Source organism: Triturus cristatus, chromosome 4_2 (genome assembly GCF_964204655.1).
Source record: "Triturus cristatus chromosome 4_2, aTriCri1.1, whole genome shotgun sequence".
Taxonomy (NCBI): domain Eukaryota; kingdom Metazoa; phylum Chordata; class Amphibia; order Caudata; family Salamandridae; genus Triturus; species Triturus cristatus.
In genome coordinates, this window is record NC_140586.1 from 667636451 (window position 1) to 667662104 (window position 25654).

Genomic DNA, 25654 nt, shown 5'->3' on the forward strand with positions numbered 1-25654 from the left:
CTTTACCCCCAACTCAAGTCTTTCTCTTTTGGTTTTAGGTTTTTAAGGGGTCTTATACCCATCCTTAAAAGGTCATTGTTCCCTCACCCATCAGGATTTGACATGCTTCATTAGTGGTTCACTTCTCGCCCATGTTGAGTGATCATGTGCAACACATACTTGCTCTGCAATGAGTAAGAGCTCTAGCTCCCTACAATGATAGGTTGAACAATCACTAGATCTCTGCAATTCTAATTTCATAAGGGGGAGCTCTCCAACACAATGCTGAAAATATGCTTAAACATTTCTTTCCTAGTATGAGCAGTAATATTTCCAAACTCTCTCTCACCTGTTCAAGAGTGTTGTCCAATTCTAGAATTTTTTTCTGGTCATTGCGTGCAAATAGGAGGCATTTTCTATACTAATTTGGTAATAGCAATCACATACATTGGTCCTTAACAATGGATTCCCTATGCACGATCCCCCCTTGCACGCTCAGTTTCTTCTAGTCTCTTGACAGTACGCCTTCCTTTGTATCGAAACACTTCATTATTTCTGCAGAATGCTCTTTTCTCTTGACATCGACCACTTCAGTTATTCTCGGATAAGACATCGGGGCTCGTTTGATATCTTTTGTTGCAGACACAAATTTATTGGGAGTGCTGGTGAACCATGAAACCATTGTAGTATTTGGCAGGTCTCTCGCATATTTTAGAAGGTGTTATAGATGTTCTCCTATATAAATGGCAACATTGCCGTGCAAAGAACACATTGTATAAGCAAAGGAACAGCCTTTGATCCTACAAAAATAGAAATCCTGGTAAAATCCAACTATTTTAAAAGAAATACAAAGTATCATAAGTTTTGAGGGTAGTACACAAGGCCGAGACCTGAATTCTTGAAAATTTAGAAACAACCTACCAGAAAAAATGGTTTGTGAGAAGAAACTTGACAACCCAAACCATATTAAAAGGCGTGTGAACCTGTTAGCTTAATACACACTGTACATTGTTCAAAAAAATTCAATATACTTATCAAGAACCTTACCACCAGCCCAGTATTAATTTATGCTGAACCACAGATACCATACATTCTCTATGCTCTGATGCTAGCCAGGATGTACTAGGTACAGTAGTGAACTGCCAAAGTTTACGAACATTGCTTCAGTGGGAGCTAGAAGTGGGCCAGGCTACCAGCAAAACCGGGGTTCACTGAGGGAAGACCCACCAACCCAGAAGCCACTGCCCGCTGCTACTGCCAGCATGATGTGGTCATTAAAGGAGGCTTCAGTTGTTTGGAAAAAAAGAAAGAACAACCGCTAAACCATACAAGTTAAAGAAACATCAGTGCTCAAACTGCAAACACACCTACTTTGCAGCACACTCACCCAGCAGCGGCCCGTGCAGGTAAGAGCAGTGGGGCTAGGTTGGGGGGGGATTCAACAGACGACCACAAGGGAAAATTAAATAAATAATAAATTTTCTCTCCTCCTCGTGGCCCCACCACTTTTACCTGCACGGGCTACTGCTACACTCACCTTAAGGTTTACTCTAGATAAGAGGAAACCAGTCTCTGAATGGAGGCAGGAAACCATAGGCCATGGTGTAGGTGATGTCTTTTATGGCAGGCAAGTGGATGAGTCCACAAGAGAAACACTCTAAGTTCTATTCCGAAGATATGAATGGTTTCCAAATTGTACAGTCTGAAGACTGTATCAAGAAAGACAGTATGAGGCAGCACTCCCTTTCGATGTGGTTGAGACACTGAGGTGCAGATTTACCATTTGTTCGCGCAGTGCAGCAGCCGCAAATGCTGCGCGGCGTGAGAATGAGAGCACCAAATTTACTAAATTATATCTCCCCTCCCTTTCCTTAGCGCTGGCTCAGAAATCAGCTGCTGTGCACCACGGAGATACCATTGTGCCAGGGTGCAAGAGTGTCTCCATGAGTCTAGCATAGGTTTTGTACTGGAACATTACCCTTCCCGTACAAAATACTATGCTTAGACTAACTTTAACCCTTTTCCCTCTTTGTGTGTGTGCTGTAAAGTGCAGCACAACACAAAGTCAGAAAAGAAAGGAGAAATTAAAGCATTTCTCTTTCCTTGTGCCTACTTCAAAAGGGTGCAGTTTTCTGACGCTAAACCCTGTCTACTTTATTTTGTAAATTGGATTAGGAACAGAAACCTTGGGTGGTTGCAAGGGAACACCCATGCACCACCCATGATTCGCCCCTTGGCGCTATGTAATGCAAAACAGCACTATGAGCAGTTTCGCATTGCTTTCATGTTATTTCCTGGGCTAAACAAGTTTACCGCTGGAAAGTAAATCAGAAAAAAAAAATTGTGCCAATTTGCGTTACTTTTGTGACGCAAACAGCATAAAATCTTAGTAAATCTCCCCTTTTGTTACTAATTATACACGACCTGCCCCCTCCTCTCAGTACTTGATGAAATGTTTCCTCTTGTACAAAAGATCTTTTTCCATGTGGGTCCAATGTATGAGTGTGACTAGAGAGTCAGGAAAATTGCTGAGGACTCAAACCTGAGGAGAATGAGTGATAAGGATGACGAGTGAGTGAGAATAGTCACTGATAAGTGAGAAGGACGACTGAGGAGTTTGGGCTACAAATGTGGAGTGAGGAGTAAAGAGGACAACTGAAGAGGAGAATGAGTGACTTGAGGAAACTGAGTGACAGGTGGGGAGGAGGGCACATAATAATGTATAATGTATAATGATATATAATGAGTGCTTGTGACATATCAATATCCTCTTTTAAGCGCTTTCTCCACGCCCCAATCATCCAATGACGTGTTCATATGGAGGTAAGAAATGTCTCTGCTCTAACTCAAACCCACAAATTGAGATTGTGTACTCTTAACCTACAGCACTTCATTGCATTTCGGTGTATTGTTCATTCTATGAAACGAATTGAAATAAATAGTTTCTTTTTAAAAATGGGAAAAGATTCTTATTTGTAGGCTTGTTTGACCAGTATTTTGAATTAAACATATTGCACGTTATTTATTTTAGACCCCTTTTCATTCTTAACCTGCTATTCCAGAAATTAACTTTCATTTCCTGAGTCTTTGAATTTTTGCAGGCTGCAAATTGCCGACATTGTGTTCTTCACGGAGTGCAATTTTGCAGAAATCTGTGAGCCCCGAGCTTATGCCGTATTTTTGGTACACACTGCCTAATTTTTTTTTTTTTTTTTTATTGAAGTTGGTATTATGTAGCTTAATGCATAAATGAAACCTTAATTTTCTCTCTCTGTGCTATCTATTTTGACTCATTATTGATTTATTTTAAAAGGACTTCACCGTATCCGACGTTCAGTGCCTCACAGCACCCACTGGGGATCAAACCTTATCCTTCATTCACACCTTCAAGAAACCACAAAGCACATACCAGCAGGTAAACATGGCCGATGGCTGATTTAATTTACATCAATACGAAAACGAATGTGTCGGGGTACCTCCTGATTAATATCCTAGAGGTAAAGAATAGAAGCCACCTGCTCATGTATAATTAAACATAGCAAAAGGTAAATTATTTAGTTTCAGTACTTTAATTAATGTGGCGCTTCGATCACACATGTTTACTGTGCTCAGGTAGCATTGCATATACGTAATTTTTGCTAGCCCTTTTGATATACCTATGCATTAACACATTTGTTTATTAAGGGAAATGCCCATTTGACAATACTTTTATACACACACATTCAAGTACAATTTCAAATACAATAAAATATATACGACTTATTTGCAATTTAAGATACACAATTGCATATGCAAATCGATCCAAGGCAACTCCAAACTCTTTACTTTCCAGTGCCATTTTTAACAAGAAGATGGCATATTTTTCGATGCATATTTATATCAACCAAGAAAACTGGATGCAGGTGTGGGGTTCTGGGTCCGCGGACCAACGGGCAGGTCATTGGGACATGTTCACCCCTCTGCTGTACATTTAAGTCACATGGGCATCTTCCCAATAGTTCTCTTTGCAGATGGGATTAATCTCTTTACTTTTCATCATGATTCAATGTACAAATTAATACGTGTAAAATTAATATTAATAAAGGTCACCAAGAGGTGAAAATATAAAATTGTACCCACGTAGGATATCAGTCCAAAACACAACAAAATGGACACAAGAACACCCTGGAGCAAGACAAGTAGACCCACAAACGGCTTATCCTAGCGCAAAGACTTAGAAATGTGCATAATGTACACGTTACCTAGCACAATTTATGCAACACTCTTTTTACTGCAGTGTGCAAACTGTTACGAATGCACCAGGTTGTCATAGTATTGATCTTTACAAACTCTTTATCTGGGACTATCCTGATGACTGGGATCTCGTAGATCTGAATTTGAGAAGAGGCTCATCGCTAAAATGACTGGGGTCTGTCTTGAAACAAGGTGGGTGTGGCAAAGATCTTGAAATACGAAGGTCTTGTGTAGGTCTTTTTTTAATTGCTCTATTTTGGATTTTACGAGATGTACACCTATTTATTGTGTAGCATCTTTCGGTGTGTTTATGCAGCTTTGGCAACATGCATCACTTTAATGAAGAGAAAACAGTCCTACCAATGTCATTACGTTGTTTTTGAGCACGAGTGACCTATTTATAAACATATAATATGACCCATTATGTAAACGTGTCTCAAAAGCATATATTTAGGCCACATACGTGTACATGATACTTTTGTTACTGTTGTGTCTAGTCCATTAATACATAGTATTTAGTAGTGCTTATTTTAATTATATGGTGTGTGAGAGTCAAAAACATGTATCTTCGCCTATTATATCAAAATCTCTTATCATTGTGTGTATCCTCTATGCTCATTCTCAACTTTCCTACTCATTCTACATCTTTTCTGTTACATTGTAGCTGCAATTTTATTCTTTATCAGCCGTGTGTGATGTCTGTTTACATCAGTCTCAACTCCCCCTCCTGTTTGTGGTTACATTCAAGGAAGCCTCTCATCCGTTTTTGTTGATAAAGCTATCCGAATGGTGCCCCACGTGTTGTAAGCTGTTTGAGATGGAAAAGCCTGTAGTCACTCATCCCAGTATGACCTGAATGGATGCTGCAGCTACAGAAGATTGCCCTTTTGGTCATAAGATTATATTTTGTGTGATCCATTACCAGCCAGGCCGTGATATCCCTTCTTATTTGGACAGTGAAGAGATGCTGTTGTTCTCTGCATAACTTCACACAGTATTATATAAAAAAAAATGGGGACAGTCTTAGAGGTATATCTATTATATTGTTTCACTTTTTTGGGCATGGTACTTTTTGAATCCTTTCATTTTATGATGTCCCATTAATGGACTGTACATCAATTCTTCATTGTCAATCGGTTGATTAGCGTATGGCATTTGACAATTGCAATATGTGCTACTAAATCTTCTTGTGACCAGATAGAGTTAATATTAATTGTAAGTCAGGGCAGCACTGTCTACACTCTTAATTTTCTGACATTCAGATGAACTACAAATAAATTACAAAATTGAAAACAATTTGATGTATGTGTGTCAAAATATTATTTTATTTGTTCAATTTTCAGAATGTTTGCCAAAGGCCACTGTTCCTCGATAATGAAGATGATACTCTAGTCTCTACAATTGGAAATTACCTCAAGTTGTATAAATTTAGTGCGAAAGATCTTGACAATGTTCAGGAGGATCTGAGCACTTTGGATCCCACTGGGTCTGGATTCCTTCGTCAGTCTCAGATAAGTCTGTGTCTCCTCAGGCACCAGCTTCCGCTAACTTCACCAACATTCAAAGTGCTGTTTAAGAAGTTTTCCAAACTTAATGACCCAGAATTGGTATGATGATTTAGATGTATTTTCAGTACTCGTGAAAGCAAACTGTGCATATATTACTTTCTTTACAAAAGTACAAGTCGATAAAATTTTTCTTTTTAGATGATTGTATTGTATTATTACTAGGAACTCTTTAAACTATGTTGTCGGCAGTAACAGAATAATGATAGGAACAACAAACAGTCTTAACTTTCCTCAGTTATTTCAATATTTGCTGACTGGATTATTTAGTCCATATTGCAATCTCTTGTAGGTAAATTATGCAACCCTTCTCCAGTTTCTAAAGCTATCCTTGTCAGATAAAAGTAGTTGTGCCAAAGACCAAGAGCCCGGTGAAGTGCTACCAGCGAAGAGTATGGAATTGGACACAAAAACAAGCAGGTGTGTTCACTATTTACCTGTTCAATTGGGAGATGCCTGATTATGGCATATTGTGCAAATACAACATGCATTCAAATATCCTGGTTGAAAAGTTCAGGCTGTCAGCACTTTGGAATGCAAAATAGTTTTAACTGTTCAGCGATCTGTATGTACATCATGGAATTCACTGTTAATTATTAAAACAGCAAAAACGCTAGCAAAGTGTTCAGATACTCATCAAATAAAAATCTCATCAGTTCAGGCTCTGTGAAAATCTATCTGTCAGAATGTACCTTTTATATTAAACAATGGACTGGATTACATAAATGTTTTTATCCCCACAAATGTTTGCATTTTATGGTATTATACTGTGCAATTCCTAATGTTGCCATCAAGGAGTACCGTGCTATCTATTATTCGTTATTGCTGGTGATATTTTATAACCATCAAAACCATGGACCTGATTCACAAAAGTAAACCTACACTTTTGTGCGAGTTTATTATTTTTTGGGTCTTCACAAACTACAAGTTTAACTTTATTAATAGTAATTTTCTGACTGCTGAGACTCCACACATACAAAGATAGGCCTCTACAATCTTTTTATGTGTGGAAGCTCCACAGTCATAATTTTATTATTAGCAAAATCAAACATGCAGTTCGTAAATATCAAAAAAATAGTAAAAGTGTATGTTTACCTTTGTGAATCACGTTCTATATCTTAGCATAATATCTAGTCCTTGTTAAGAAACACGACATTTGCTGTATGAAAATGTAGGACTTATCATAAAACAATATAGTGTGTGTCACAACTCAAGGCAGTCATTGAAAGGTAAAAGCAACAGGCTCCGATGTTAGTACTCTACTCTCCATCAAATAAGAATTGCGGACGGTGAAGTGAACAATTTCCTGCCTACAGGTTCTTGGGAGGAGAAAAAGGAGATGGGGAGTAGCTAAACATACTAGAGTATAATGACTTGTCTCTCAGCAGTTCAGCTGAGTACCTGCTCTACCTACACGCTTTAAAGAGACCGCATTTGCCACTGGTCCAGCTGGCCTGACTATAACCTTAAATGCATAATAGTAGACCAAAGAACTAGTACAAGTGCAAAAGATCACTGAGCAATTTCAGTCCCAATATATTTTAGCTGATGCGCAGAAAGAAACAGCAGGTAACAAACCCAGGAAGCACTCGGAGACCTTCCCCGAGCTCTGGAGCCTCAGACAACGCTAAGAATTGGCAGTCTCGTCAAGTAGCAATCAGGATATGAAGGTCAAAATTGTAGCTGAAACCTTCTAGGAAACACAAAGTTGAAGAGAAGAAGGGGAATTAGGAAAAACAAAACAAAGGTGCAGGGAACACCAACTATGGCAATTAAACTGAGCACATCGGCTCCAGGCAACTAAGCAGTTGCAAGGCAACTTGTTCGCACTACCTGGCTGCTTAAATTGTCCTGGCTGCAGTCCTTCTGCTGAATTGGCCGTCCATCTCTGCCTGACCTGGAAGAGTTGACTCCTGAATCTCAGCCACAGCTGCCACTGACTTGTCCTTCACAGTTTCCATGTCTTTATACTTAGAGTCTGATTTAAATCTTGGTGGGCGGGTTACGCCATCACAATGGTGACGGATATCCCATCCACTGAAGTATAAATCCTATTGTATCCCATGGGATATATATATCGGCAGATGGGATATCCGTCAATGTTGTGACAGAGTAACCTGCCCACCAAGATCTAAATCAGGCCCTTTGTTTCTTTTTGTGTTGGTTGCTGTTTTACACAATTTGTCTGGTGCTCGAGTGCTCTTCCTATGATTCATGACAGTACCCAACACCCCCAAATACCTCCCTCATTGCTCTACTGGCTTATGGGCGATTTTGATTCTCCAACTGTCTGATTATTCGGGGAGCATGCACATAGAAGGTGGATTTCCATGACCTATCAAAGGCATCATAACCCTTTTACGCTAATATATATTCTAAAAGACCATTTTGAATTTGAGAATCCAAGATCGTCTCTACATCAAATTCTTGTTGGTCTTGTGCTTTAATGATTGGATGTGGCCTGGTCATTTGTTTTCCCTGAGCTCATTTTATTCAAGAAATATGGAATACCGGATAATTTTTCCACTGATCTGACAACTGTAGTCTTACACCTGAATGAACTATTAGTTTCACCTAAGAGAAATGGCCTTCAAAACGGGGGAAAAAACATAGGATGTGACACCAGGATCACTAAATGATCTGCTATCTATCCCTCGAGTGTACTTCTTATGAGTCATGACATCATGAAACTGGGCTAATTATAAAAACACATTTAACATACAACTGAATTGTAGAGGTTTTGTACTTTGGTAAACAAGTTGAACATGACAGGTGTGTAGTAGAACACAAGTGCCCTCAAAGGTACTATCATGACCAGGTGAGGATCAGCCATTAAATAATGTTATCCCAAGCAATGGATTAAGAAAACAGGATAGACTTACCAATATGGTATTTATGTAACAATTTATCAAGAGCTTGTACAATAGTTTACCACAATTTTACTGAGCAGTTATTTGCACAGTTTCAAGCAATGTTATTATGATCACTGATGTGAAGGGAGAAGACTGATTGAAAATCGGGGGCATTCTTTTTTGTTTTTCAGAAACAAACTCCAACAAAATAAGGTATTGGTTCATTCCTATATATAAATGATTACTCTTTTCTTCAAGTTCTACTACCTCAGTACATTCAATGTACCTATATTTGGAGGGCAATCATCAAAAATAGACTTGGCCCATCTAATACGATTCCGAATGTACTTCCTGTTTTACAAAAAGAACATGAACTTTCACTGATATCTTTGTGTAATTGAAAGGAAACACGTTCTGTATGTAATTGCGCCAAAAGTAAATTTTTACAAAATGTATTGTCAAGAGTGACTATATAAACAGACCAAAATATTATTGGAAGTCAAAACTACTTTGTCAGTAGTATTGTACACATGTATTGCACTCCAGGGGCGTATCTTCAATGTGGATGTGTGGGGTGCAACATCCCAGAAATAGCACATGCTGGTACCAGCCGCCGCCCAAGCAGATAAGAGCTGTGGGGCCGGGTTGGGGTGGATCCACAGACGACCATGAGGGAAAATTAAATACATTTTCCCTCCTCGTCGTGTCAAAATCTCCCGCCCCCATCCGGCCCCACCGCCCCACCGCTCTTACCTGAACGGTCCTCGGCTGGCTGGTACTCGGACCCAGTACCTCTAGGTCAGGTTGTTGTATTCTCTGGCTTTTCTTCAACAGCAGGGCTGCAGCGATGTCTGTCCCTGAACCATGGAAAATTCCCTTTAAGTCAAATGTCTCCTCTTCTCCAGGCATAATGTAAAGGGGAAATAAATGGCGTTAGAATCGAACAGCTGTGTGAACACCTAAAGCACAGACAGCTTTTATTTTCACTTGATACTATGCATTTAAAACTGCATCTACCAAAGCTGTTTTTACAAGTTTACTTTTTCCTCATCTCCTTAGAGCAAGGCTCCCATACATGTCCACATATATTCCCAGTGATGTAAAGGGGGTAAAGGGTTATACCAATGAACCCCTGTTCAATTAGCTCCTTTGTGTTATAGGGGATGTAGTTGGGATGGGACAGCATGGCTAAAGAACACACTATCCCTATTTGAAAGTTTATTTTTATAGCGAGAGAAAGAAATGGACTGGGTTTAATTTTGTGTCCTCAGACTCCATAAGGCCAAATGTTGTAAGGCACCTTTTTATCAAAAGTTAAGTTGGTGAACAGTGAATATGCTAGTTGCCCACAACCTCCCATCCCAGCCAAATTTGGTAATCTACTTTTATTAGATTAATTTGTACTCATTTTCACTTTGGAACCTGCATGACCCGCATTCTAATCATGGATTCAGTACGTGACCAAAAATCCTTTCATTGAGTGCAAATCTACCTGTTTAAGAATGACATTTTCTACCCATAATGTCCTCAAATTCTGTTTTTTAATTTTGAGCCGAACAGCACACAATACTCTTCTATATCTCAAATTAGAAATATTCCAGCTGATTTAAAAATGTTCTATGAGCAGTTCGTTGTTGCTCTTTGCAGTTGATGCCTCATCAAATGCATATAAAAAAAAACCTTGTGGAAAAGAGAGAGAGAGAGAGAGAGGCATGGCAGCAAGTGCATTACATTAACCCACTAAGCTATATTACCGGCAATGCATCTGTAACCTCAAGGTTATACACAGGCCACTGTAGCAAACACTCAACATCAGCTACCTCCATGGAACTGGAGTCCATAACTTGGATGTGGCACCCTCTCCGTGAAGCTCGTTGCACCATCTATTTTAATTGGATCCACTGCAAAGATTATTGGGAAACCTCAGACTTTAAACTAACTAAGTGTGCATCTATTCAAAGAGGATTCTCTTTGTGTCTGAGGTCTCTTTTACTGCCAGCCTTGCTTCACGTAAGCAACGACTATAAGTACAGGGGGGTAGATTTACAAGAAACTGACGCATCTGTAAAGATGCGGCAGTTTCCCTGCGCCAGCCAGAGAAACCCTCGCCCCACCAAGGATGCGCCTTATTTACAATAAGGCGCAAGGATTGACAGATGTGTCAGAAATTCAGACGCATTTGTTGGCGCAAAAGTCACGTATTGCTGGAGTCGTGTCGCAAGCACAACGCAACTCCAGCAAAGTATGTTGAGGCCTATTCTCACTACACTGCGTCACTCCTTAAGCCTGTTTTAAGCAGGCGTAATGTTTTGACGCAGTGGCGTCCTAAAAGTGATGCAGTATTTCACTGCGTCACTTTTACGAGGCTTTCCTGCATCGGAACGCCCACCCTGCATACATTATACCTGACGCAGGGCTTTACAACGTGACCCATCTCCCTAGATGCGTAACGTTGTAAATTGCCCGCATTTTTACGCAGCCGCTGCGTTACAAAAGTGACGCAATGGCGGTGCAAATGTGTCACAAGGGGCTTGTAAATCTGCCCCAAAGTGCGTGTTTATGCAACGCTTGCAGGTTTTCAAAACACATCAATAAAAGGCATTGTCGTTTACAATGCCAATAGCTCAAACTCTTGCCAATACGAGACCTATTGCATTGCAAATGCTTGTTTAGGAAGTGTTATCCCTTCTCGCAAATGGTTGCCTTTCACTACTTGACATCAAAACGCCTTCTTAATATTTTCCATTTACTTTCTTCTTTCTGACAGAAAGATTTTATGCAAATACAGCTCAGAAGCGACAAGGGTTCAGCTATGATTAAGCTCATACAGAACATGTTTCTGTTTTTAAAATAAAATGAATATTGCTCCTTTTCTCCAACTCAGTCAGTAGGTTCAAATAATGAGATCTCTGAAGGAAGAACATATGCTCTAGGGCAACTTCTTACCATATGACAATTTTGCAGAAATGTTCTTATCATATGTTTCTCTGCTCCTAAAAGGTAAGCTTAGTAATGGATCATCCTAGACCCGCTGAACAATTCAACAGTCTTTGCTGTACAGTAAAATATCCAGGAATATAAAGCCTGGGGAATGTAACTGCTTTATGAATAGGAGAACAGGTTCTGCTCCCCAGTGCCAGTTCTTTAAGTGGAATGAAAAAGGTGGGAGTCCTTTACAAGAGACATGGCCTGTGTATTTGCAGGTTTGGCTAATGCATGTGAACTAGAATCCTGTGCCTGACACACCATGCCACCTGACCAGTATTATAGCAAATCCCTATTTGCGATTTGCTATTTTGCGAATCGCAAAATGCGATTTCTACTGAGTAGAAATCGCATTTTGCAAAGCTGCATAGGCATTTGTACATTAGGAAAGGCAGTTTTGCATTCTTTAATGGCCTGAAATAGCGATTCAGACCGTTAAGAAATGCAAAATTCTTTTGTACATATGGGCCTTAGAATATAAGAAGAATATAAGAAGATTATTACTTAGTTCAAGTAAATCGTGTATCCCTGTATCTTGTTGCACACAATAATATGATCTCATTCATGAACATGACTGTTTTTTACGCTTTTCTTTTGTCTTTTTACCAATGAAGCTTGGTACATGCCTAAGTACACAAAATAAATAAAATGCAGACTTTGTTAATTCAATAGCACTGGGAAAGATTCCAAACAACTTTTCATTTACTAGCTGCATAAATGATTCAAAAGTGTGACGAAATTCCAAACTTAGTCTATTATATGGTCTGGATTTCAATTGGACAATATCAGGGCATGCCCCCCTGAACTGACCACTACATGGTGCAAGCTCTTGTTCAAATATACAGCATTCACACATTTCTCACCGCCTTGGCCAGGTATGTTATAATGTAACTGTAACTGCACTTGTATGAGTTATCAGTATGAAGTCTAGAGTGTGGGATTGTCTTCTTAGAGTGGCATCATGTGTGGTAGTTATGTCAAGAGGGATTGTGGTTTTAGTGATTTAGACAAGCACTTGATGAAAGTTGCTGGGAGACCATATTCCACATTGCACGTACCACTGAGAAGCTAGTAGATAGATGGTAATATTGTTTTATCATTATAGAATTTGGCTGGATTTCCAGGGGCAAGCTACACCTAAATGTTGTGTTGACTTGTAGCATGTTGTCATGCAACACGGTTCATTAGATCGTTTGATAATTCCTGCAGTCATATCTTAATTCCATGGATCTTAGTGCTTTGCTTTTATTGGTCCACAGAAATATCACGCCTCCTGCAGCAGATGAGAACATCTTGAAGATTTTGAGAGATGCAATGAAGAAATGTTCAAGGATATTGGATCTAGAAAAAATCAGCCTCATTTTTTTAAACAAGGACAAGTCACACTCTGGACTTCTCCCAGCCTTTGAGGTATGTATATTCTTTTCCTTTAATTAAGGTATAGAAACGTATATAGTAAAGTAAGTCACTGTAATAAAGGGTGCCAAGCCTTTGCTGAGAACATTTCACTCTAGGTTTCCTTGGGGGTGACTCTAACAGGAAAAGTAAACTGTACTCTGCGAATATCAAAAATAAAATATAAAGCTCAGATGTCCAGGGAATTCAGACTCACCATGTTATTAAAGATTGTAAATGCGAAATCAATTACATTTTCCAATATGTGGCCCTTATAATGAAATGGGTGAAAATGGATAAAAAGGAACATATGTGATCATGAATGTTCAAGGAACGTACCAAATCGATGTCAAGTGATGTTGTTTGCTTGGCCAGATTAAGCTTTAACTAGGTTTAGGATACTTCGCTTTGGAGAGTGTACTAACAGGACGTGTTGTGGGGTCTGTGAACATGAGTATTTAAGTGTGTTGGGTGTTTTAGATGTAATGTGTGCAACAACAACTTTAAAACATTGAGGTTCATGTGCATGTTGGACCCTTTGGAAGTATGTGTATCCAGTGAGATGCAAACCATTTGGGCTTAAGAGAGCAGTAATTCCCAGTCACTGGGAGAAACGTTTGTGTGAGAGAGAGATGGAGTGTGTGTTTTGCAGATTTTGCATCATCTCCTGCAGGTACGCCACCTTCAGTTTGATGGGAAGCATTTGGGCGAGTGGATAAGACATTTGTGCTCTGGTGAGTAGTAAACGGTTGAAATGAATGATGAAGTGAGTAATTGCACCGTTCATGTGAGTCATGCCCATCGGTGGTGAAGTCCTTCTGCATAGAGTCAGTTTGTGTTATATTGTTATAGTGTAGCTGGTACCTGGGAGCAGCACTAGACTTGGAGATTGGTTGAAATCGAGGGGTGGTGGTGAACTTGAGAGCTGTGTGTTTAGGCTTTGACAGTCTCTTCCACTGTAGGAGGGGCTCTGTTCCCAGTTACTTGGATTTATGTGTGCATCCTATACTGTCTGGTTTGATTCCATGAGGGGTTAATGTGTGATAATAGGGAGATGGGGACAGCCAAGGATGGTGAAAAGCAAAGCAGGTAAATCACTGAGTAGATGGGAGGAGGCGGCAATGACAGAGACTCCATTAAAGTACTCAACAATACATTGGAGAATCATTCTGGGAACTTTGACATTATACTGCAGGCGATAAAGGAGGTGAGTAGTTCCATTGAAAACGAGATACATTTGGTGCCAATCAGTGTCACCCACATACAAGCTAACCATAAAAAATCAGTCAAAAAGAATAATGGAGAATGAATCCAAGCTATCTATATTGAGGTTGTTTGTGATGTAACTTTAAGCCCAAGTGAACGACCTTAAATTACGGTCACTGTGAAGAATCTGGACTGGGCATATGTGATTATGTATGTATGTATGTATTGGCATTTGTAAGGTGCGTATATCACCCGAAGGTTTCATAGCGCCAGCTGTTAAACAGACTATGCACACATTATATGACCTTGTGGAGTTGAATCAACCACTAAATACCCAGAACCTCTTCAAGAGGTTACCCTGATTGGATATACAGTGCAGTGATAAGGGAATCAACTCCTTAATACCGCGGCCTGAAAAATATCAATATCTCACATGGAATGTGAGAGTGTTGGGTAATCCAGACCCACTGCCCATGATCGCCTCATTTGAGTTGGAAAAAGTGTTTCATAAGATCCTTTGGTCTTATTTATTCAAGGTGTTGAGAGCATCCAAGCTGGCTGTATTGTTTCTGATTACAATGGCCTGCAACGAAGGGAACTCAGCCAGAAAGCACCATTTCCTCGATGCTGTTTACAAAGGCAGTTGAACATCTGGCAAGCAAATGGCATACACAAAGGGATGAATGGGGAATTAAACTCTCACGAGGGACACATATAGTCTTGATGTATGCCCTCTTAAAGTTATGCAACCGAACAGCTAAGCTACCAGATGCCATGAAGATAGTATCAGTATTCAGGAAACTGTTGGGTTCCAGGATGAACTGAGACAAATCATGTCTATTCCCCCTGAGACCTGTAAATCACCTGATACTACCCAACACCCCTCTCAGTTTGGAAACAAAAATATTTAAGTATATGGGGATACAAATTTACCATGACACTGGAAGGCTTCAGGGAGGCAATTCGGGAAGTCAGTTACTGAGATTAAACAGTCGGTCCCCTTCTGGTGCAGGCTACCATAATCCCCAATGGGTAGGGCATCCATTGCTAAACTGAGTATCCTCCCCTTGCTCTTGTACTATTTTGTCACCATATTGATCATAACACAAAGGAAAATCTTCAGGGAATTAGACTCTTTCCTCTCTGGCTTTATGTAGGGGAATGTGAGGAAACTAAGATGTGGAGGCCCTTGAAGGAGGGTGGAATGGGAGCACCTAATTATAAAGCATGTTATGTTATGTTATTGACATTTATAACGCGCACAGCTATTCTGAGGAGTGTCCCGGCGCATGCCTAAAAGGTAGACTGACATCATCTGCTTGGTTTATCTAAAGAGGAATGTCTTCAGTTGCTTCCTGAAAATAATTGGGGAGCGGACAGCACGAAGCTTCACCGGTTAGCTGATTCCAGGCCTTAGCCCCTAGATAGCCCAGAGAGGAGCAACCAGATTTCTGTTTACGGGCCTTAGGGACAATCGTTTGTTAGAAGAGCGAAGCTGCCTTGCAGGGGAATAGAACCAAATATGGATTGAAGGTAAGCCAGGCCATGACAGGTGCCTTGAACTTTACCCTCAACCCACCGGGAGTCAGTGCAGAGCGTGAAGATGGGATCTGACACTTGCTCCCTTGGGAAGGTTGAGCAAAAGTCTGGCTGCCACATTCTGGATCACCTGCAGTTTCTTAAACAGTTGGTCAGGCAGGCCGACATAGAGAGCATTGGCATAATCTATGCTGGAGGTTATCAGAGCTTGGATAACCATCTTCCTAGCAGAGATGGGGAGCATTGGAAGGAACGTTTTGAGAGATTTAAGAATACTGAAACAAGAGTCCGATAACCTTTTGATCTGTGGACCAAACAAGAGTTTCTCATAGAACCAGATGCCCAGGTTTTTTTTTACCGGACCGTCGTGGGGGGATGGTAGAGGGAACTCATCTGGCCAGAAGGAGTGCCAGAGCTGCGGGGAGAAGTTCTCGAAGAGGAGAATGTCTGTGTTGTTGGCATTGCATTTCTGTTGTGCACCCGCCAACCAATGGAACACAGCAGAAAGACAGGTTTTTGTCTGAGAGCAGTTGGTCGAGCTGCGCTTGTCCCAAGAGAATAATGTCCCAAGAGAATAACGACTGGGTATCATCAGCTTACGAAATCTCTTTTGCCCCAAGATCTTTGGCCAACCGAATCAGGGGAGACATATACATGTTAAATGTGAGAGGTGCTTAATATGGACCCCTGAGGAACCACCGTATTCAAGGCTTGGTGAGAGGCTGCAAAAGAAGCAATCCAGACTTTCTGGGATCTATTCGCCAGATATGATTCAAACCACCTCCAGGCTAGACCATCAACTCCAAGAGTCCGGAGACCGGCCAAAAGCAAAGCAAGGGGGGACCGTATCGAATGCAGCAGAGAGGTCCAGCAGCACCAGGGCAGCTCTGCCACCTGCGTCAAGGGACTCCCGAATGGCTTCTGATATTTCGGCCAGCACAAACTCCATGCTATGCCGGGTGCGGCAGCCAGATTGAGCAGGGTGGAAAAGATTAAATCTCTCTATAAAGCCAGCTAGCTGTATATTGACCCGTTTTTCATGAATTTTGGAAACTGCCTGAAGAACGCTAGATAGGACGATAGTTGGAGGGTACAGAAGGGTCCAGGAATGATCATAGCCTGCTTCCAGGTCACAGAAACCTCACCGGAGGAAAGGGACAAATTAAGAAGCGTATTAATGTCAGGGTTAATGATCTCAGCTGCTTCAACCAGCAGCTTGGACGGGCAAGGTCCTTTGGGGAGCCTGATTTAAGAGACTTAAGCTTAAGTAAGTGCCACTAGAGAATCCTGTAATGTCCTCAAAGGGCTCGAATTTATGATGCAGGATCGAATCGTTAGAGCAAGAGGGGGCAATCACTGCCTTCTGAAGGTGAGAGGCATTGAAGTTAGCTTAAATAAGCCTAGTCTTGTCTGTAAAGTGGTCAGCCAAAACCTCGCACCATTCTTGCGAAGCCGATTGGCTCAACTCTTGGCCTTGGGGGAGTTGAAGTCTTTTACAATGGAAAAGATTTCTCTGGCTTTATTGCTATGTTTCCTAGCAGCAGAGCTACAATGGGGTCCAAAAAGATAAGTGACACCCACGCTAATGATGTGTAGAGTTTGGGGGCATTGTAAGTAATAATAATATATATGAGCTGATTTTGGGCGGTAAAGGAGACATGAGAGATACACCCAGAGCCATACAGTGGGCCAGCATTGTTGGCACCAGTTTCTAAGGCACCAAAATACAAAGGTTTTATACTGTCCAGAAATAAATAATAGTTAGATAATAGACCATAGATGGTTCTTGGGGTAACAAAGATAGAGAACTTATTCACAAATTGCACTTTTCATACACTCATCTCACTCATGGAGGAGTATGAGATAAACGCACTGCTGTTTCTGACATATAACGCATTGAAAAGAGAGGTGGCATTCACTTGGGGGGATGAGATTAATGAACCCCAGCAATCGGATGTCCTAAAAATACTACTAACACACTGTGGTGCCGATTACGATCCTGTAAAAACCGGGTACGAACCGTCGGACGGAGCATATTCTCCGTCCGACGCGTACCCGGTCGTACAAAATCCCAAACATGGAATTACGATTCGCACGGGAACACCATTTCCGTACGAATCGTAAAAAACCCCGACCGAACAAAATAAACATACAAATGCGAACCGGGAAAGCGCCGACCTGACGTCGGGACGCACGCAGCCTGCCATTCACGAACCAGGAATTACGATTCGCACCGACGTCATCCCGCACAGTGAATATTTTCCGGCTGCCAAAAACTGCCGGGAAGTCAGGACGACGCGAACAAGGACTACCAGTACGCGACGGACAGACAGGACGATGCGAACAAGGAGGACCAGTACGCGACGGACAGACAGGACGACGCGAACAAGGAGGACCAGTACGCGACAGGACGACGCGAACAAGGAGGACCAGTACGCGACGGACAGACAGGACGACGCGAACAAGGAGGACCAGTACGCGACAGGACGACGCGAACAAGGAGGACAAGTACGCGACGGACAGACATGGACCCGAACCTACGAGTCATCCCGGCCCTCATAGCAGTCGACCTCCTCTACAGGTTCCGACGCAGACGCCGCAGAAGGTCAGAACAACTAAGGGAGGGGGGAATGTGGGGTGGGGTGGGGGTGGCAGGACCAGGGCAGGCCACAAACCCCCCACCAAAGTCACACAGCACACATGCCCTGGACATACCTGACTCCCATGCCCTGGTCACTACGAGGGGGTGGGGGCGTGTCCAGATAAGCCAGCGACCGCCACAACGGAAGTCCGTCACGACGCGAACAGGCAACACAACCAGACAGGTACGTCCCGTACCCACGCCTGAAGAGCGTGGGTACGAGTCGAACCACGCCCACACCCACGTCACTCCAACAATGGCGGGACGGCTCGTACCCACGTGGCAAAGGCCTGGGTACGGCCCGCACAAGCATCACATAGCGTGGGGACGGAAATGTACGGACCCTACCCCCACCCGTATGCATGGAGCGTACCCCCACCCCAACAGTGTAAGTACGACCTGTACCCACCCGCGTACATATGGAGCGTACCCCCACCCCAACAGCGTAAGTACGACCCGTACCCACACCCGCGTACGTATGGAGCGTACCCCCACCCCAACAGCGTAAGTACGACCCGTACCCACACCCGCGTACGTATGGAGCGTACCCCCACCCCAACAGTGTAAGTACGACCCGTACCCACCCGCGTACGTATGGAGCGTACCCCCACCCCAACAGCGTAAGTACGACCCGTACCCACACCCGCGTACGTATGTAGCGTACCCCCACCCCAACAGCGTAAGTACGACCCGTACCCACACCCGCGTACGTATGGAGCGTACCCCCACCCCAACAGTGTAAGTACGACCCGTACCCACACCCGCGTACATATGGAGCGTACCCCCACCCCAACAGTGTAAGTACGACCCGTACCCACACCCACGTACGTATGGAGCGTACCCCCACCCCAACAGTGTAAGTACGACCCGTACCCACACCCACGTACGTATGGAGCGTACCCCCACCCCAACAGTGTAAGTACGACACGTACCCCCACCTCGAATGCATGGAGCGTAGCCCCACCCCAACAGTGTAAGTAAGACACGTACCCTCACCTCGAATGCATGGAGCGTAGCCCCACCACAACAGTGTAAGTACGACACGTACCCCCACCTCGAATGCATGGAGCGTACCCACATCCGTGTATGTCATGAGCGTACATATTGTGAAATTGGAGAGGTGGGTGCAGAGTCCTCCCAGCAGTGCCCAGACACAGGAGGGGTGTGTGCAGAGTCCTCCCAGCAGTGCCCTGAGACAGGAGGGGTGGGGGCCTATCACTCCCAGCAGTGCCCTGAGACAGGAGGGGTGGGTGCAGAGTCCTCCCAGCAGTGCCCTGAGACAGGAGGGGTGGGTGCCTATCACTCCCAGCAGTGCCCTGAGACAGGAGGGGTGGGTGCAGAGTCATCCCAGTAGTGCCCTGAGACAGGAGGGGTGGGGGCCTATCACTCCCAGCAGTGCCCTGAGACAGGAGGGGTGGGTGCAGAGTCCTCCCAGCAGTGCCCTGAGACAGGAGGGGTGGGTGCCTATCACTCCCAGCAGTGCCCTGAGACAGGAAGGGTGGGTGCAGAGTCCTCCCAGCAGTGCCCTGAGACAGGAAGGGTGGGGGCCTATCACTCCCAGCAGTGCCCTGAGACAAGAGGGGTGGGTGCAGAGTCCTCCCAGCAGTGCCCTGAGACAGGAGGGGTGGGTGCCTATCACTCCCAGCAGTGCCCTGAGACAGGAGGGGTGGGTGCAGAGTCCTCCCAGCAGTGCCCAGAGACAGGAGGGGTGTGTGCCTATCACTCCCAGCAGTGCCCAGAGACAGGAGGGGTGTGTGCAGAGTCCTCCCAGCAGTGCCCTGAGACAGGAGGGGTGGGTGCCTATCACTCCCAGCAGTGCCCTGAGACAGGAGGGGTGGGTGCCTATCACTCCCAGCAGTGCCCAGACACAGGAGGGGTGGGTGCAGAGTCCTCCCAGCAGTGCCCTGAGACAGGAGGGGTGGGTGCAGAGTCCTCCCAGCAGTGCCCTGAGACAGGAGGGGTGGGTGCCTATCACTCCCAGCAGTGCCCATGGAACGCAAAGGGTGGAGTAGTCACAGATACCATGCCCACAAATGTCAGTCAGGTGCACAAAGACCCTGCAGTACATGTACCACATGTGTTCGAGGCTGGGAGTATACGCATGCATAGCGCAGAAAAGAAAACATGTACACATGAAGTCATGTCAATAGGCCACATACACAAGTACAATGACTACCAAGGATGCCACGAATGACGCAGGTGGAGACATCGCTCAGCATGCATGTGCAAAGGTGAAGGACTACGTCACACACTCAGCTAATGGACACACAGCTCTCTGCCTAAGTCAGGGGACACCCTGCAGGGAAGAAGTCAGGGTACACAGAGGAAGGAATACACCTTGGGACAATTGCAACATGCAGCAACTGCATACATGAATGGAGAAAGGTAGCTAACACGGTGTGATGGCACACAGATCCCAGGGTCCCCCCTTTGAGCAGCACACTACTACATTTCCCACACACCCAACACATGACCAACACCCACAACCATGTAGCAGCCCCACCAACAGCAAGGCCAGCAATGCAGGAGTGTTCCAAGGGCAAAAATAAATAGCTTTATTCAGCATGATAAAAAAACTAGTATGACGTGAGTCCAATTTCAACAAAGGCCATAGGGCAGTCCAGGAGTCCCAACTGGATGGGGGACACAGTGGGATGCGTGTCCCCTAGCTTGCCTGCACAGTCACAATCCGTCGTCTTCCACAGGGGTCAGGGCATCATGTGGGGGGGAAGAAACAGGCACCGCAGGGACAGGAGGGTGAAGGGTAGGTGTCGTGCGTGCAGGGATGGAGGACTCCACCACAGGGGGTGGGGCAGGGTCAAAGGCGGAGGCCAGGATTTCGCTGCACACCTTAGCAAGGTCCTCCAGGGACTCCCCTGCACCCGAAGGAACCACAGGCCCCAAGGAGGGGGGGGGGGTCAGAGGGATGGGTCGCAGCGCCACTGTGGGAGGGTGTGGACAGGGGGGGGAATCAAGCACCATGACCGGGGACCTCCTTGACTGCTTGCGGGGTGGTGTCACTGTGGGGCTCAGGGACAGAGCGGCCATGAAGGAGTCTTTGGGGGAGATGTGGCCAGGAGAGCTGAGGGGAGGGGATTTGGAGGGAGTGGATTGGGTGGAATGCGGACTCCCACTCTGGCTGCGTGTCACACGTTTGCCCCCCGACCCAGTGGGTGTGCCTACTGCACCCTGTGTGTGCGTGTCAGGAGGTGTGCGGCGGACCTTCCCTGCTGGTGTGGTGCCTGTGTCTGTTGTGGTGGTTGCATGCTTACGTCTGGGTGTATGTTGGACAGGCATGGGAGTGGGAAGTGTGGAAGGAGCAGGGGTAGGGGGTGGGACGTAGCGCTGCAGGAGACCCACTGCTGCGGTCAGTGTGGAGTCTATGGACCTCAGCAAGTTGCGTTGGTCAGCCTGCGATGAATGAATGCCCTCCAAGTATGCCTCTATGTTGTTGAGGACCTGGCTGTGGCCATGGAGGACATTAAGGATCGCAGTCTGACCAATCTGCAACTGCCGCTGGATGTCCACAGACTCAGCATTGGCGGCAGCAGTGGAGACAGGGGCAGGGGGTGCGGTGCCTGGCAGGAAGGAGACATGTGGTGACCGGGCACGTTGGGAAGGGACACGAGCACGTGTGAGGCGGCTGATGCCAATGGAGGGGGCGGTGCCAGATGTAGGGCTGCTGTCAGATGGTGGTGCAGCCACCGCCCACTCGGAGTGATCATCCTCGGACCCGTCCGCTTCATAGTCTGTTGTGCCAGTCGACAGGTCCCCGGGGTCACTCTCCACCGCCTCTGTCCCACTCGAAGTGCCAGCCCCGATGTCACCGCCGGCACTGGTGCTCGGTCCCTCCGCGCCGTCTGTGTCCATGTCTCCCACCGTGTCCCCCGACGATGCTGTGGGCAGGGTGAAGAGACAGAAAGTAATCATACACCTGTATACATATGTCACATGAGTACAATCTACGTAGGTTACAGTGCATAGCCTGAAACAAAGGATGAGTTACAACTACAAAACAAGGTACATACGTAGGGCCTGCAAGACACAGTTGTGTGACCCACCATGGCATGGAAAAACTATGGAGAGCATGACACAATAGCAAATGAGATGACATGACATTCTGACTGAGGAGCAAGGCCCTGGGGACAATACAGCACTGCATCTGCACCACACAGCGTGGCAGGAAATTGGGATGAGCAGGGACCAAATCCAGGAACTAGAGGCACATGCAGCATAGGTAATACTGAGAACATGCCCACCCTGACTGCCACGCTGCACCTTGAGTGTATGTCCAGACAAACATCACACACTGGCCAGTCCGAGCAAGGAGATGACAGGTCTTGACATGTAGGCCATGGCCGCCCCACCCACCCCCTACATGAGACACATCTGTGGAGACACAGGAAGCACTTACATCTCTTAGTCTGGGTGAAATACACATGGGATGCAATAATTCAAGATTGCACACAAAATACCCAAGGTGCGGCTGTCCAAAGAATCATGTACAAATGGCCATCATCAGATGATTGCTACGAGACACACAGGCAATGGCCACCGTGAGTATGAACTTGGAAAATCATGTCAGGCTGGACAGTGGACACTTGTAATACATCTCACGTCAATAAACATGGTGCCAGGGGACAATGGCACAGAGCACAAGCGATGCTGTAGACACAGAGATTGTCGACATTCTCGGATTACACACATGATACCTAGGAAAAGATGCCCCTGGGGACAGTAGTGGCCACACAACTCCATGCTCCTGAATGGAAATGACTGCAACACACGCTAACATCCCTGCACTATGCGTAACGCACACTCATGCACATCATGTCACAGGCCACCACATGGGACATGCCTGCTGGAAGGCCTCGCACTCAAGAGATTAACTCCCATGTCTGAAATCAGCATTAGTGCCAACTGACATGGAACCCACAAGTCCAGAACTGGACAGGGCACAGGCAAGGTCACTAAACCTCTTACACACCACCCCCACACATGACGCTGCAGGCATTGTACACTTGGAGAAGGTGTCAGGCTACATTACTTTGTGATTGAGTGACTACACAGAGACCAGGGAACACATTGCAAGGTTGGGAAGGGAGGCAGGTGAGGCCTGCAACACTGTGGGTAACAGGATCGTCACAACACCATAAACCCTGGAAGTGTATCCATGGAACAGTGCACTTACAAATGCTGGTGAAACACAACAAACACACACATGTACCTACCCCCTTCCGGCTGCTGCATGTCCTGTAGACGCCTGTCCAAGTCAGGAAAGACCACCGCCAGCACACGTTTCTGGATGTGGGAGAGACGGCGGCGCCCGCGGTTCTTGTGGCTCTCAGGTGAGTCCCCCAGCAGGACCCGTGCGATCCTCCGCGTCCAGCACCGGATATCCTGCCAGCGTTTCCTCACCTGGGACAGGTGCCGCCTCCGACCATCCGCACTCCTCACGGCGCTGACGGCGTCCAGCCATATCTGCTCCTTGGCAGAGGCGTCTACCTGTGAGGATGAACAAGTGACACTACATCAATACACCTTGCACATGTCACGGGGACACAGATTAGAACACATTTGCAGTCTCCAACAAGGCATAGTATGCATCCAATGCATTGCACCTTTGTCATAGGGACATGATCCTCTGGGGGAAGGCCAAAAGCAGTACGTGCCATTGGAAGGACACAGGTGGAATGAGGGCAACTACACAATCAATGATCCTGGCTCACACTGTGCATCACACCCACCCCTCCTGTCTCAGGGCACTGCTGGGAGGACTCTGCACCCACCCCTCCTGTCTCAGGGCACTGCTGGGAGGACTCTGCACACACCTCTCCTGTCTCAGGGCACTGCTGGGAGGACTCTGCACACACCCCTCCTGCCTCAGGGCACTGCTGGGAGGACTCTGCACACACCCCTCCTGTCTCAGGGCACTGCTGGGAGGACTCTGCACACACCCCTCCTGTCTCAGGGCACTGCTCGGAGGACTCTGCACACACCCCTCCTGTCTCAGGGCACTGCTGGGAGTGATAGGCCCCCACCCCTCCTGTCTCAGGGCACTGCTGGGAGTGATAGGCCCCCACCCCTCCTGTCTCAGGGCACTGCTCGGAGTGATAGGCCCCCACCCCTCCTGTCTCAGGGCACTGCTGGGAGACATCAGGCATTCCCCCCCCTGGGACCCCCCCTGCAGTACAAAGCATGTGTGTCACACCTGGACACAATGGCAGACGTCACAGTCACTAAAAAGGGACACAGTCTGTGCCAGTGGACACTGAACGCACCTGATAACCTGGTCGCCCATACAGCATGGGGTACCGTGGGAGGATCACATCCACCAAAGCCATGTTCTCCTCTAGGGTGAATGGCTGTGACCTCTCCACAGCCCTTGACATGGTTCCAGGGAATCAGTAGCAGCAGCTGGGTCGTGGAATACAGAGATGTGCAGGCAAGTGCTCCCTCATGGGACCTGGCTGCCTTATATCTGCCTTGCTGGCCCATCTCATGCACAGGAGTACAGAGTGATTGGTCACTCACATTTGCATCCTATGTTTCCTCCAATCCCTTCAAACCTAGCAGTCTGTGGGTTCTCTATCGGTTTCATTCTCCAGCATGATGTCAGCCCCACAAACACATTGCAACAAAGTAGAAGAATTCCAACTGACTACTGCTGTGCACCTTCCAGAACACATTCAAATTTTGAACTTGGTCTCCATGACAACCAGCATGTTTGTAGGCCTCAATACTTGTCCCTCATGTGTCCCCTAAGTAATTTGGAGCTCCACATACAGGTACGGTGCGTTCCGGGGCCCTAGGGCACCCCAAATGCATTGCAACGGACCGTACACGCGTGCCTACGTTCACTATCACTATGGGTGTCCTCGCGTATGCGTAGTCGTAGTGGTACGGGCCGTACACACGCCTGTACGCTCCCTATCACTACGAGTACGCATACGCGAGGCCACCCATAGTGATAGGGAGCGTACAGGCGTGTGTACGGCCCGTACCACTACGAGTACGCATACGCGAGGCCACCCATAGTGATAGGGAGCGTACAGGCGTGTGTACGGCCCGTACCACTACAAGTACGCATACGCGAGGCCACCCATAGTGATAGGGAGCGTACAGGCGTGTGTACGGCCCGTACCACAACGTGTACGCATACGCAAGAACACCCATAGTGGTACGGGCCCGTACACACGCCTGTACGCTCCCTATCACTATGGGTGGCCTCGCGTATGCGTACTCGTAGTGGTACGGGC

The 25654-nt window shown here is 45.8% G+C and overlaps 1 protein-coding gene across 1 annotated transcript in view; it reads left to right on the top strand.

Annotated features, from left to right (window-relative positions):
- The window catches only part of C4_2H1orf87 (chromosome 4_2 C1orf87 homolog), a 121927-nt gene that overhangs the window by 34583 nt on the left and 61690 nt on the right, over positions 1-25654 (top strand). The window contains exons 4-7 of the mRNA XM_085599950.1: positions 3293-3394; positions 5556-5819; positions 6070-6197; positions 12874-13024. Of these exons, the coding sequence (XP_085456076.1) occupies positions 3293-3394; positions 5556-5819; positions 6070-6197; positions 12874-13024 (645 nt within the window). The remainder of the gene's footprint in view (positions 1-3292; positions 3395-5555; positions 5820-6069; positions 6198-12873; positions 13025-25654) is intronic.